This window comes from Rhinolophus sinicus, chromosome 15, assembly GCF_057876585.1.
Source record: "Rhinolophus sinicus isolate RSI-liver-muscle chromosome 15, RSI-T2T, whole genome shotgun sequence".
NCBI lineage: Eukaryota > Metazoa > Chordata > Mammalia > Chiroptera > Rhinolophidae > Rhinolophus > Rhinolophus sinicus.
In genome coordinates, this window is record NC_142515.1 from 556,307 (window position 1) to 570,873 (window position 14,567).

At 57.6% G+C, this 14,567-nt stretch overlaps 1 protein-coding gene across 2 annotated transcripts in view; it reads right to left on the bottom strand.

The window, feature by feature from the left end:
* INPP5A (inositol polyphosphate-5-phosphatase A) overlaps positions 1-14,567 on the bottom strand; it is a 168,943-nt gene that overhangs the window by 5,531 nt on the left and 148,845 nt on the right. For both annotated transcript variants that reach the window (XM_019728303.2, XM_019728304.2), the window contains exon 12: positions 9,302-9,375. In XM_019728303.2, coding sequence (XP_019583862.1) covers positions 9,302-9,375 — 74 coding nt within the window. The remainder of the gene's footprint in view (positions 1-9,301; positions 9,376-14,567) is intronic.

A 14,567-nucleotide genomic window follows, 5' to 3' on the forward strand; every position in this document is an offset into this window, starting at 1 on the left:
TCACAGTGTGGTAGTGTGGTGTGTCCCCAGTGTGGTGTGTCCCCACATGTCACAGTGTGGTAGTGTGGTGTGTCCCCAGTGTGGTGTGTCCCCACAATGTCACAGTGTGGTGTGTCCCCACATGTCACTGAGTGGTGTGTCCCCAGGGTGGTGCGTCTCCTTACTTGTGGTACATCTCGTACAACCTTCGATTGTCTAAAATTTCTTCTTGTAAAAGTCTAATGTGTTTTGTAGGTTAATTCCATATGGTCTTGCTGTGAATGGCGCCTGACTCTCTATGAAGTTTTCCTGCTTTAGCTGCAAGACAAGGATGCCATTGGCTCTCGGGGCTGTTGCTGTCGTGGGCGCCTGGTCACCTTGTCGCTCTGCTCTGTGGCCTGAGACCCAGGCTGTCCTCGTGCCCCAACCACCTAACACGTGGTCTGGATTCGTACTTCTCGTTTCTGCGGAATCAGCAGGCCCAGCCTCTCCCGTTCTGCAGCGTGTCCCACGCACGTTCACCAGAACCCTGAGGTGACCCCAGCCCCACGCAGGGAGCTGCTGTTTTACTTGATTAAAGACCCAAAGCAGCAAATGTGGTTAAAATCCAGAGCTACATGTTCCCACTTCTAGTACCTACTTTTAAAGGACAGAATACCAGCTGCCCCACACAAACTTCTTCTCGGGAAAAGTGGCGGCCAGCACCTGGCCTGTCCCCAGACATTTAAATGACAGGCGTCTCAGTGGAGCTCACCTGGGACGGTGAAGGACACTCGCCTGGCGGGAATCGGCCCTGCCTGCCGCACATCGTCCAATCTGCGGCCCAGGGGAGATGCTGCGGAGGGGTAGTGGGTTCCCTGCAGTGGGGACCCACACAGTCTGTTTCCAAAGGACAACATGCTGAGTCACTCTGGAGCAACACTGCCCAGCTGAGGTCAAAGTTCAGGGGTGAGGGCTGCCAGCAAGGCTGAGGCCACAGCTCAGAATGTCCTGAGGCTGAGCCCACTGCCAGCTGGTCTCTGAAGGTTGTGTGGGAGTGGGAGGGTCTTTGCTGAGAAGCGGCCGAGGGTCAAGTTTACCCAGGAGGAAATCTGCAGCCAACCCAGGATGCCCTGGTGACAAGCGAGTCTGCGGCCCGCAGCCCGGCAGGCCAGCGCTGACTAGCGGCCTCTGTGAGTCAGGTGCTTCCTGCCCACTCCAGAGCATTCCATCACGACCCTGTGAGGTGGCATGCCACCAAGTGGCTCCCTGGCCCCAGCTGTGCTGTCTGAGCGGCTTCAGACAAGGGGCAGGTGTGCAGCCACACAGGAGGCCCAGCTGGAAAGGACAACTCGGAGATGCAGCCTGGACAGAGACAGGGTTGACTCCATCTGCCTCAGAAACCATTTCTCCTCTGTTGTACCGATGACATTGCTTCTGCTACAGAAAACTCTCCTCCCAGAAAGTGCCTGCTGTCTGGGGTCTCATGTGGGGCTGCACCACGACGCCCACCCATCGCCAAAGGGGCTGTGCCCACGGGCAGAGGTTCAGTGTAAATCCTGGGTCTCGGTCTGAACAGCACACAAAAGGTGATGTTTAAATAAGTCTGTAGGTGATGTCCCCACATGTACCGCGGAGCCACCAGAGCATCGGGCCTGCCTCTGCTCTGTCCACAGCCAGGACCTGACCAGTCCTCACCGCTGGGACAGTGGCTCTGGTGATAAGGAACAGAAGAGCCTGGAGCAGTGGCCACGCCCTCACCCCCACAGCCTAGGGGTCCCTGGCCACGCCCAGGGTCCCAGGGCCAAGTCTGGATGGACCAGCGGGGCCCAGGTGAGTCTGGGGCCGGGTCCCTCAGGGAATGACACTGATTAATATGGTGCTTGCTGTGCATGCAGACTTATCTGAAAGCAAACCCTGCACAGGGTGGGGATGCAGGACAAGCCGCCCTCCGGTGCCCGTGTGGTGAGGGAGTAACCGCCTTAAGGGGGGGCATGTGATAAAGCTAACAATCGCCCACCTGTCCTGGAGGCCACGCCCCTTTCCTCCCGTCCCCACTCCGGGCTCCTACCTCAGGATGTGGGCAGGAGACTGGCCCTGCAGACAAGCTCAAGTCTCCATCTGAGCAGCCTGGGCCGGCGGGTGGTGTCACCAAGGCACACTGACAACACAAAGCCCTGCTGTGCTCTGGGCTCGCTGGTCTCAGGAGGAAACTCAGGGGGGGCGGGGCGGGGGCCTTCCTGAACCAGCCACACCAGGAACAGCTCCACATCTGCTGAAAGTGCAGACGGAGAAGTGGGGGTGCTGCCTGCACCCCTCAGGGCAGGTGAGAGGACAGGACCCTAAGTTCTCTCCTGGTAAGGGAGCTACTGTCTCCAGATGCCAGCCCTGTGTAGTGATGGCAGACACGGTGACCCCCGCGTCGAGGCCGACTTACTGAGCTACAGAGAAAAATGGTATGGGCACGTGCACATGGTGGAAGGTGTGTCACCTGAGATTGTCCCCAGGTTCACATGAGCCCTGAGGACTCAGTATACAATGGGGGTCTCAAAGACTTGGTTTCAAAAACTGTAAATTAAATTCCTAGGAAAGAAACAACTAAAATCAAAGAAATAACTGAGCAGGAACTGAGGTCATAGTGGAACTAGGAAGTGCAACAATGCAGCAGCAGAAAGCACCCTCCGCTGTGGAGGCGCGTGCCGGGCGGAGGGCCTGCAGGTTTTCTGGTCCCTGAGCATCACGGGAGCCGGCTCCAACCAGGGCTCAGGCACAGCCGGACAGACAGCTGTCCCCGCTCCCTCCCTGAGCACCTGGCCTGGCAAACAGCGGGCAGCTCATCATTCCTGCATGAATTCTACAGTTTTGCAAATGTTATGACAGATGCGGAACTTCAAGTCATGGTCCACAAAGACATTTGAGAAGAGCCTCCTAATCTGAATTTAAAAATACCCGCATCCAGTGTAGACACAGCGTCCTCCGGCCAGACTGCTGTGGGTCGTCCTGTGTTGTGTACGTTCATCTTTGTCAAAAGCTGGGACTTGATCTTCCCTGTAACACATCTGTTCAGTAAGAACAGCTCTCCCATGACAGTGACTCTTCCCTGGACTGTGTGGCGGTGACCCACCCCATCGGACTTACTCAGAAAGCATTCAACACTTGGAGAAGTTCTCATAGGTGCGTCCAGGTCTTGACACGTTTCTGTCCTTCTGGTCAACCTCAAGTTAAAGTACGATCCACACCAGGGAGAGGCCACAGCACCATGGACGTGTGCCCACCGTCCCCTTGCGTGACGCCGCACCAAGGAAACCCCGGTCCACAGCCAGCAGCCCAGGTCCTTCCACTGCTGCCAGGAGGGTCAAGGGTCGTGACTCCACCCACCAGTCTCGCCCTCAGTGACCGACCAACACAACCAAGCAGCCTCCTTCGTGCACACTGACGCACGTTTGTTCATGGACCATGTGAAGCAGCTGGTCACTGCCACTCACCGTGCTGTGACAGAAGCAAAGACCCATCCTGCCATTGGGCCATTTTGGTTGTTTCCAGCTTAGGGCTAGTTTTTGGTGTGGTGTGGTCTTGCCCAAGTCCATGACACCCGTTCAGGGGTCCAGAAGGTAAACACTATGCTCATAATCACACTCAGATGCTCTGGGAGATCGTCACAGTGTTGAGGTGGCACTGATGGGTGTGGCCTCAGCAGGAACCAGTGGCTTTGGTGGTCGTCTGTCCTTCCGTGTCGCCCGTGCTCAGACAGAGGTGCTCTCCTTCAGAGGGCGTGGGCGCAGCAGCACTAACCACCATTGACTTCCGAGCCTGGCAGACATGGTACTTGGGACGCGGTGGGGAACATTCTGCCAGACAGCGAGCGGTGTGGCCGTGCCGCGCGTGGCGGAGCCCCTGCCCTTTCAGCTTGTTTCCACAGAACACCGTTTTCACTAGAAAGGCAGGCACACATGGCCGCTCAGACTCAGATGTGTGACAGGCGTTTCCTCAAGAAGGGACGAGGAACCTGCCTCTCCAGGGAAACAAGCAACAGCATTTGTTGCCAATGACCAAGTTCAAGCTTTCAGGAAAAACGAGAATTCTGGAGAACTTGTATCCCCCACGAGCCTGATGACCTCCCACCATAAAGAGTCCGTCCTCTGCTGAGCTCAGGTCCTGAGGGAGGAGCCACTGACACTGCGAGGGACGTGAGCCAACCCTGGAGCATCTGCACAACTCGGAATCAGGGTTTCTGCAGAGCTGTGTGATGGCACCAGTCACGCACATGGGCAAACGACCCTCCCAAGGGACAGAACACCCAGGCACTGGCACGGTCTCAGATCCTACGGCAGCTGAATTCTCAGGAGACGTCCTTCCCCAAGGCGCACCCACGTGGTCTGACAAGGCTGCTGGAGCCCCCTTTCCAGGCCAGACATGAAGCAGATACGAGATTGCAGCCACCGTCCATTAAGCCGAAATTTAAGAAAGTTCTTTTAAAAGTGAAACCATGCCACTCTTCTCGCAAATTATTTTTGATTGGGCAACAGTTATTTTTTCCATAAAAGTGTTATTTATGTTAACATGTAATGGTTTCTTACTGCCATTTAAAAGTGAGTGAATAAATATTTTAAAATCATGATAACTATCAATAGATATAACCCACAGAGGAAAGCCCTTTGGGTTCCCCCATTTTTCCAAGAGTGTATGTGGTCCTGGGACCAAACGGCGAGAGTTGCTGCTCCCTGGGATTCGTCCCCAAAGTGACGGTCAGTGCCAGCCACTTCAGTGGTGGGACATGGTTGTTTTTTTTTGTAAGCGGAAAGATTCAGTCATTTCCACAAATGCTTTGCTATATTTTGAAGTGAGCCGAATTGCAGTGACATGATAGACAGCTGTCATCTTCATCACAAATAAATTTGGAAAAAAAAGCCCTGGTCAGCAGTGGCCAGAGCACTGGAGGTTGTGGGAATGAGGTGGTGACCAGCCCAGGGAACGTCGGCCTCCATGGCTAACAGTCCAGTGTGATGGTAGGAAGGGGGGTCCGTCTCTGATGTAGGGTGATTTCTTGCGGATCATGAGTTCTCTGGCTTCAGGGAAGGAGGTTTCGGAGGGGCTGTCCTGGGGGAGTTGGAGGGGTGTGCTGTGGGCAGGGTGTAGGTCAGAATGCTTGGTGCCCGGGGAGGAGATCATGCCCGCATGGGACTGCATTCCGGAGCCCACCACGCTCCCACCCCTGTGCCGCGTGGGCTTGTGGGAATATCTAGTGCCGCCGCCACGTTAGTGGAAAGGCAGCTGAACCACCTTAGCTTTATATCTCAGTCTCTTTATCTGAAAATGAATGACAACAACTCTCAAAATTAAACTATAAATTAGAAATTCCCGCCTGGCTAGGATGCATAAGAAGACAGAGGCATGGCTGTTCCAGTTCCAAATCATTGCACCCACGGCTGGGTGGCAGGGCTCCTGCCATCGGCTTTGAACGGCCCAAATCTGGGTCCAGAGGCAGAAGCTGCGAGTGGACGCTGGGCCAGAGGGGGCGGGGAGGGTGGCAGGGCCACCTGTCCCTCTGTGGGTCCTGGGCACCAGGGGCTAAGAGCCTGACAACACAGGGTGATGAAAGCTCACTGTTACCAATGTCCACCTCAGACAACCAATGTTATGGCAGATCCTGCGCCAGCGCAGAGCCGGCGGTTTCACAGGGAACCCAGAGTGGGCGGAGCTGTGCCAACACCACGCTGCCCCCCAGTCACTGAGCACACGTAGAGCTCTTTACGTGGGGAGCACATGGGAACACCCTGTGGCTTCAAAGGCACTCCTGGTGGGCTGGCAGGCGCCACCTGGGAGGGGGGTGGCAGTGGCAGGGGCAGCCTGGGTCTGTCCAGCGACCTTCCTGCTCTCCCACTGGAGCCTGGCCAGGTGGCACGCTCTGCTTCCTGACTGCCCACCCCCAGCTTCACAGCTGTCCCTCGTGAAGGTGCTGCACTCACTTGGCTGCGGCTGCAGGTGAGGAGAGAGTCGAAGGCTCTATAAACGTCTGAGATATTAGCACCTTTTCTAGCAAAATGACAGACAGCAAGAAGTTAGAGCCCATTAGGAGTGACGTTCTATTAGTCCATGGAGAATGGTAACAAATGACTTTGCTGGAGAAAAACGCTCCGGTCACCGTCATTACAGGACCTGTCTGCTAATGAAACGTCTCTGGGGAGGGGACTGTCACGGCGTGCTACTGGCCGAGGCTTGCAGCCAAGGGGACCACAGTGGGGGTCGCTCCCACCCTCTGCACTGAGAACCCCCCCACGTCTGCCCTGCACTCGGGGACAATGTCTCACTGTGCAATGCTGCAGGGGGGCCCTCAGCGAGCACCTGAAAGCTCCCCTCCACCAGGACAGGGGCCGGGATGGCTCCGCCAGTGTGCGACGTGTTCACTTGAATGACAAAGACAAAAGGCACAGAAGGCAGGAGCCAGGGCAGACTTTCGCTGACTCCGCCCTCATGGCCACACCCACAGGTCCCCACAATTGCCAGGGAAGCCACCACGGTGTGGTCCTGTGTGACAGCCGCGGTGGCCCACACTTCACAAGCGCATCCTCAGAGCCCTCCAGGACGTGCTGGCAGCCTGGCAGCCTGGGGAGCACAGACACAACCTGAGAAACGCTGAGGATGGCACTGGGTGACAAGACAGCCCGACACAGGAATGCTTCTTCCCCGGGGCCGGCCTCTGCCCAAGCCCCCAGCAGGAGTGGCCCTGGGCTGGGCAGGGAGCAACTCCTGGGCACCGCAGGTGGCCCCCCCCCATGCGCGGGGTATCCTGGCACTGAAGGGTGATAGGCCCAGTGGGACGGGGTCTCTGTGGTGCCCCTGGGCAGGCTGCATGCCCATAGTCTGGTCTCAAGCCCCAGTGGTGGGGCCCAGCCCCCCAGGAAGGTGGTGAGTGCCCCCAAAGTTGTTCTGGGGTTTCCTGCACTGGGCCCTGGTGTGGGGGGTGGACTCGCCGCCTCCTTTCCCGTGGGGTGACCTGGGGCCCCTGACGAGGGGATGCGGGGAGTTCGGGACAGGTAGGAGCCTGTGAAGAGGACGGGGTGCCAATGTTCTGGAAGGTTCCTCCCTGGACCAAGAGCTTCTCCACTCCCATGACTTAACCTAAGGTGGTAGCCACTTGGGGGGTGGATGACCGGGCAGGGGGGGTGGCCGGCCGGCCGGCCAGTGGGGGGTGGACGACACAGCACTCGGGTGGGTTTTGCACAGCAGGCTTATGCTGTGGCTGGGCTCAGAGGTCGACTCTAGTTCTTACTGTGACCTGGCCCCTGAACTTGAAAGCTGATGGCTCAGTTTGGAACACCCCTGCCTTTCTTCTCCTCACACGTCCATCACTGAAAACCACAATGTGATATCCAAATTAAGGGCAGACATCTGGAAACTAAATCAATTGGCCAACCAGCGCCTGTGGGCAGAGGTCAGCCGTTGCACTCAGCTCCTTCCTCCAGCCCCAAAGCTCCGCCACTAGGACCACGGGTCAGACAGGGCCCGGGAGCCAGGACACTCCCTGCTTTAAGGGCTCTCTCGCATGGCAAAGTCCCTTTTGCCACGTCACGTGAGACATACACAGGTTCTGGGACGAGGGTGGGGACATTGTTGGGGGCCGTTCTCCTACCACATGAACCAATGAAACCCCATGGAGATTTAGGCTCAGCTGGTCTGTCCCAAGTGCCCTGGGCAGCCGGGGGCTCGGCAGGAGGCACTTCCATGGTCAACACCCAGGCGGCTCTCTGAAGCTCCCCCCACTTGGCACCGAAGCACCCTCCCCCATCCGGGTGGGATTGTAGGGGACAGCTGGTCACAGCCACCTGCCCAAGGAGGCCTGTACTTCCTCTACCTGCCACCCAGGGACCAGCAGCCCGAGACCACGGCTGGCTTGTCCTTCCGCACGACAGGCCAGGTGTGGATGGGCAGGGTTCTGTGCTGCCCAGTATTAGTGGCGGGCTTATCCTGTGTCCACCCTGACCACAAGGCCCTGTGGGCTCCTTCTGTGCCCTGCGTCCACGTGGCTTTCAAGGTTACAAGGTTTGGGAGGAACTTGAGAGGCAGATGCCAGCACACGTCCGCACATGTCCACAGGGCCATGTGCTGGTCGCTGTGGCTCCTGGGCCCACTTCCTCCTCGGCCAGCTCAGCAAAGCAGAGGAAGAGATCTGTGAGTCTGTTCAAATCGGGAAGGCCCTTCAGGATCCCTGGTCAACCACCCACAGGAAGCGGAAGCCTGAACAAATCCCTGGGAACGTCTTCAGCTTCCAAATGGTTTGGGACACACAGTTGTCGCATGTTTAAAGCAGCATCAGAGCCGTGAGGGAGCGCGCTCGGCTAGGACACTGGACAGCGGCGACTGTCCTGCCGCCCCTCCTGCCGACTCGCTCCTCACGGTGCCCAGACCTTAGCCTGTGCACCAACCCTACGCTTCTCTGGCCCCTGAAACTCACACCATCCGGCTGGGCACCAACCCTGAGCTCTGAGTACCCAGCCCTCTGGCCCAGGTCTGGGTCCATGAGCTGCAGGATGTTCCCCGTCCAGGGGACAGCGGAGGCCCCTTCCAGTCTTCACACGTCCGACCACTGGAATGTGGCACAGGAACCGAGGGGTCACCCTCACAGAGCGTGAAAGGCCGTGAGGTCCTCGATACAGGGCTGTCCCTTCTGACCTCTGTGCAGGCCCTGCACACAAGCCCCGTTCTCGGGCTCTCCGCCTCCGCCCCACACCTACTCTAGATGTCTCCAACATGCCCCAGGTCCATCTCCACCCGAGTGATAAGAATCTCTACGTGGGACCTGAAAAGGAGAAGGGCTGGGAGGGGTCCCGGGACGACAGCCGTGTCCCCAGCACGCCCTCCCCAGAATGCCCAGCAAGGCCTCCGAGGTGGCCCACCCCACAGGCCACTCCTGTCGACGGCCTCTGTCTGTTGACCCCAGAGCCCTTGGAGGCCCTGGGCCTCCGTTGTGGGCCGCGCCTCCCCCATGCGGGTCAGAGGGGAGAGACTGTTATTGCCACAGATTTCCAGATTCTATAAACGTCAGAGCAAAACACAGCAAAAGCTGATGTGCCTGAGAAAGATACAAACAGAATGAAAAACGCACCCAGACCCTGCACTGTGGCAGGTCCCGAGAGTCCCAGGAAGACCCAGACACACAGCCGCCTGCGTGGCCCCAGGAGGCAAATCTGAGAAGGCGCCCCTCTGCACGTTGGACAAAGTGTCTTTTTTCATAACAAGAAGACAGAACCACCCGTTGCTCTCCGAAGGGCAGGAGTCGTTTGCACAGGGGCACCGGCCCCACCGACAGAACAGTGGCCGCTGATCCGCAAGCAGCGCTTCTTACCTGGGAGGGAAGGAGATGTCCAGTTCATACAGCCTGTCCTTAAAGACACACAGCTCTTTGTCAAATTCCAGGAGCTGCAGAGAAGAAACAGAAGACAATACAGTCACTGGTTGGCCTCTCCGGAGGCACCGAGAGGTCTCTGGGGGGCGTGGTGGTCCTTCTAAGTCCCAGGAACACGTCCGTCGTGACCCGAGGGAGCTGTGGGCGCCCTGCAGCCCTGCGCCTGTGAGGCTGTGGGCGTCCCACTGCCCGTTGCTGACCAGCCACGCGGCTGCCTCGTTCTGCTCAAACACACAGGCATGGGTGTCACCTCAGCAGTGCCCTGATGCTAAGGCAGTGTGCCTCGCAGAGGGGACACGGCTCCTGTTTTGCCCAAACTAAGTCAGTAAGCAGTGTGGGCCTTGTCTAGGAAGCTGACAGAGAATGCCCCGTGTTTGCATGCCCCACAGGGCACGGTCCCCCAGGGGAAGGGTGCCACTGCAGCGTCTGGCCACACTCACCCTCGGGATGCATTATGTCCCCCTCACAGCTGGATGGAAGCAGGGCATCATGCAGGGGCTCCCCTCAAAGCCACACGTGTCCTCTCCCCTTGCTGCCACCTCATCCGTCACCCCCGAAGCATGCAGTGGGCAGTGCCGTGACACAGTAGTTGCCTGTGTGCCAGGCTGCTACCTCAGCACCTGCCTGCAGCCCTGTCCACTGAACCCGCCTGTACCAGGCCAGCGACCCTGGGGCTGGTCCCCTGCAGGTTGGTCACAGGGACAGGAGCTGCTCATGACATTCGCGCTTCAGGACACATAAGCCACAGCTGCTTTTGCATACACGGGACTGTTTCAGACACAGCTGCCTGACCTCGACCTCACAAACACCCTCATAGACACCTGACAGAGAGCCTCACGCCCTGCCTGGCCTGGGGGAGGGTGTGGGGCAAAGCGGGCGCAGGGAAGCTGGGCTTTCACAGCACCAAACGGTTTTCTGCCTCCACGTTGGGGGGATCTCTAGCTCCCTTCTGGCTGAGCCTGTCAGTGGGGCCGGGCAAGGGGAGGTGTGCACGTGGGGTCTGCATGGGTCCCAGACTTACACATGCAATTACATGTGTTTACAAATGTACCCATGCATGCACGCACGCGCACACACACTCCTGCAAACACTGAGATCATACCAGAGCTTGAATTCCCAGCCGTCCCAGAGCAGAGAGAACAGCAGGCCCTGGGTCCTGAGTGGGCTGCCTGTGGCCTCAGCAGGTCGATAAGAAGAGGAGCCGCCAGCCCTGAGGTCAGAAGCTGGGCTTCCCAGAAGGGACCAGAGCAGGCATCTAAGGGACGACCCCGGGAGGGCAGGGGCCACCCAGCCAAGTTGCTGGGGGCAGCTCCGTCACAGCAATGTCGCGCTTTAAGCACTGGGAGAGTGCTGCCCCCACCCAGTCACCAGATCTCATTTCTCCCAAAGTTAACTCCTAAAGAAGAAACATTCCAGAGAGTAAGTCCCGTGCACGCTCGTCACCTCCTGCAGCGGTGGCTGAAGCTTGGATCCGATGGCCATGTCACCGCCACACACGCATAGCCCACGAAGGATGCCTCTACCCACCGAGTGTGTTTGGGACCCGACACCAGCGTGCTCACTCCTGAGCAGCGTCCGGGGCCCTGGGGGTCTGCTCGCAGGGCCACTCTATCCACAGAGGATAACATGTGATTTATTTCACTTGTCAGGCGGCATTTGTGCAGGATGAGTTGGCTGTGTGTTCTCGGCTCTTCCATCAGATCCCTCCATTGTCATCTGGCCTCCGTCGCCACCTGGGGAGCCTGTGGCCAGTGTCATTCTCATAGGGTCACCTGACGCTCTCCTCAGGTCACTTTGTCTTCTCTCTATAGTCATGACCCACTGTTTCCCGTGGACGCATCCTGCTCCAGCCTCATGTCGTCAACCTTCCAGACATGGCACTGCGTGGCCCTGTTAACTGTGGTGCCACTCGGGGTCACCCCTCAGCGCTGCCACCGGTCCCACGTCCTTCAGCCACGTCTGCCCCACACCCACCCCAGAGCTGCTCACTGGAGGTGCTGTGTGGCTTCTACTCTGCCTGTTTTTTCTCAGGCTGTGGTATTCATTTATGTTTCTGATCCTTTCACTTTAAACATTTTATAATTTATATCAATCATGCAAATATTTGGTGATCTGGAGGGTCCATCCTACTTGCGTTGTGCCCCTATGCGTTTTGCGCCTGGGACGGTAGGCCGTCCTCTGTGGGCCTTCATCTGCAGGAGGCTTTGCAGGTGACCGTGAACGTGGGGCCCGCCCTCCAGGAGATTAGAAAGAGCCGACAAGGACACCGGCTCTCACAACACAAACACTCAAGATGTGGCCTCACAAGTTACAAGGCTCTTCCTCACACAGTGAAGGAAACGCTCGGAACGCCATGACTGCTTCCAGCACCAAGCCCCAGAGAAGGCTGCGGACAGCAGGTCTGCTCCGACTCGCCAGCTGCAGCCACGCACACGGCCGTGGGAGCCCAGTCAGATCTCCATCCTCGAAAGCTTCCTCAGCCTGCTGCTGCCCCAGCGCCTCCCCAGGTGTGACTCTGGTGGGCACCCCACCATCTCTCCGTCCTCTGCACGATGGTGCTGACGGCACCTGAGCTGATGGCGCCCCCCTCGCCTGTCTGGTTGGTTGCTGCCGCGTTCCCACACACCAGCCCTCCACCATGAAACGGCAGGTCCGAGCTGAGCAGACGATTCTTTAAGCGCCTGTGGGTCAGAAAACCTCCCCATCTGTTAACATGGAGCTCATTCCGATGCAACACGCACTTTTTCAAGTCCAGGGTGGTCGGTGAGGGGCTATGCTGGACATGCGGGCAAAGGCCGTGGATGACACCAGACGGCTCTTTGCCTTCCGGGACCTTCCAGCTGGGGGAAGGCAGAGGTTAATCCCATGTCTACACAAACAGATGCAAACCTGCATGCTGCAGTTTATTTATAAACCCCAAACCGGCCCATCAGACCCCAAGCCTAGCTGCCAGGGGCCGACTTGTCCCTGCTGCCTGGCTCTGACAGGTTGCTGGGACCCTCCGGCTGTGGGACCAGCATGGAGACGGTGCCCGGGGCTCCAGGGCCTGCGCAAACCATGGGGGTGGGAGCACTGCTGCAGGCAGTTAAAGATGTGAGATGTTTCTCATTAGAAATTATGTTGCATCTCTGTTGAAACGATAATTTGTATCTCTTTGAGATTTTTCACAAACATGATAACCAATTTCGCATGTATCTTAAACATTCTTCTTGATTACAAAGTGAAAAACAGCGCAGGGCGTGTGTGGACAATGATAAAGCGGCCGGCGGATCGTATGTATCTGTCAGGACTGTCCCAGCTGCACACACTCCACTGTGACTGCAGAGACACCACGCTGATAAAGAAAAAGGGCCGGAAAATCAATGTGCCCTGAGCTCGAGCAGCTGCTAAACACACAGAAAACATCTCCATCCACAGGCCAAGCTCCGTGGAAATCCCAGGCTGGCCGGGACAGCCAAGGAAAATTTAATCTCTGCAAATCCTCGCCAGGGCACTCCATCCTGCAGTCTGACAGCCACACTTATAATTAATTATACAATTTCGATGGGAATATCGACTAAACAAAGCTATAAATCATAGAAAAAGTCAATAGGCATGGACACGTTCAATCATGTCCTGGCCAGTGATTACTACTCTTAAAATACAATAATTATTTTCCGGAGCCAGCCTGAATTAAACTTCTGTCAGACGGGTACAAGACCGGTGGGTGATGAAGGATGCGATGGATTTTGGGGGCTGCATCTGGCGTGGGCACATCCATCCTGTAGACGGTCGTTTGTTCCAGTGGCTGTGGTGCCACGTGTCTCACCATGGAGGCGAGATGATCTCCGATGGCTTAGAAGACCATTTATCCTGTCCCTCGGGGTGGACTGGGCCACGCCGCTTCCTGCATGAGACTGACAGGGAGGCTGAGCCCTCGACGTGCTAAGGGCCCCGCATGGCGCACGCACACTGGTGTGAGCCTTCGGGGTCCTGGAGCCACCGTTTCCGCAGGCGCCGCTGGGGGACTGGCTCTCGGAGGACCCACAGGAGACATGCTGTGAAGGCCAGGTCCCCAGGCACACTGGCTTCCGCACGCGAGATTCTGACGTGACACAGGGGCGTCTGTGGGCCATTCTAAAACGACCACGTGGGAGTCTACTCCCTGCTTCAACTCTACTGGATTTTCTCTGACTTTGGAATCAAAGTCAGAAGTTTCTCTGAATATTCAAACTAATTTTCCTCAATCTTAACAAAACAAAACAAAACAAAACAAAAAACACCCAATTTCATAAGCTAACTAAATACAGAAATAGGTTTATTACCTCTAATATAACAATATTTGTTATTTCCAATGGTCATCACACATCTTCTAAGAGCTAAAAGAGGAAAAGGGTGACTTGGGACCCATACGTGACCTCACTGCCCGTTTCTAGAGCACGGCCTCCTGTGCCCTGGCTGTGCCCCCAGCCGCGGGCCCGGCTTCTCCCTCAACGGACGGCGCCTCCTCCTCACCAGTGTCTTTGCTCCTTCCAGAACATTCTGGCCCTTCGGCTGCCCCATCACCACCCCTCGTGTTCACTGTTCGTCTCCCAGGGAGCCTTCCCTTCTGCTCGTCCTGGTGGCCGCATGGCCCAGCTTTGAGGGGTGGTCTCTGTGCTGGGGGCCCCCCAAGCCCACCCCTACCTGGCCTTCTCCAAGCTCAGACGGCCACACAGCTGCCCAGGGACAGGGCGGCAGCACGAATCTCTGGGTGCTTCTCCCCCAGGTGACACATCCAACCACGGCCTGTGCTGACCTGCCCTCGGGCTCTTTCCTCTGCCCCAAGTGCTCCAGGCCCAGCCGGGTGGGCGCTGTGGGGACACGGGACAGTCAACCTCACCAGGCTCCTTGAGGAGGTGAGATGAACTGGCCGGTGCAGAGGGAAGGATCCCCAGGCACAGGGTGATTGGAGTGTTTGCCCACGCAAAGGTCACCCGGTGCCCTGACTGGTGGGTGCTGCGCAGGAAGCCAGGCCTGGGGCGGTCAGGATGCCGGGCTTTATCCTCGGCCAGTGGGTGAGTGACAAGCCCTTGGCCGGGCTCCACGCTGAGGGTGGACTCGGGGCCGGGAGGGGGGTGAGGGGGCCCCTGCAGCAGGTGAGAGGTGGGGGACAGGGAGGGGGGACAGACTCAGGTGAGTCGAGGAGTCTTGGCCCAGAAGCTGCCTGGCTGACAGCTGAGGGAGG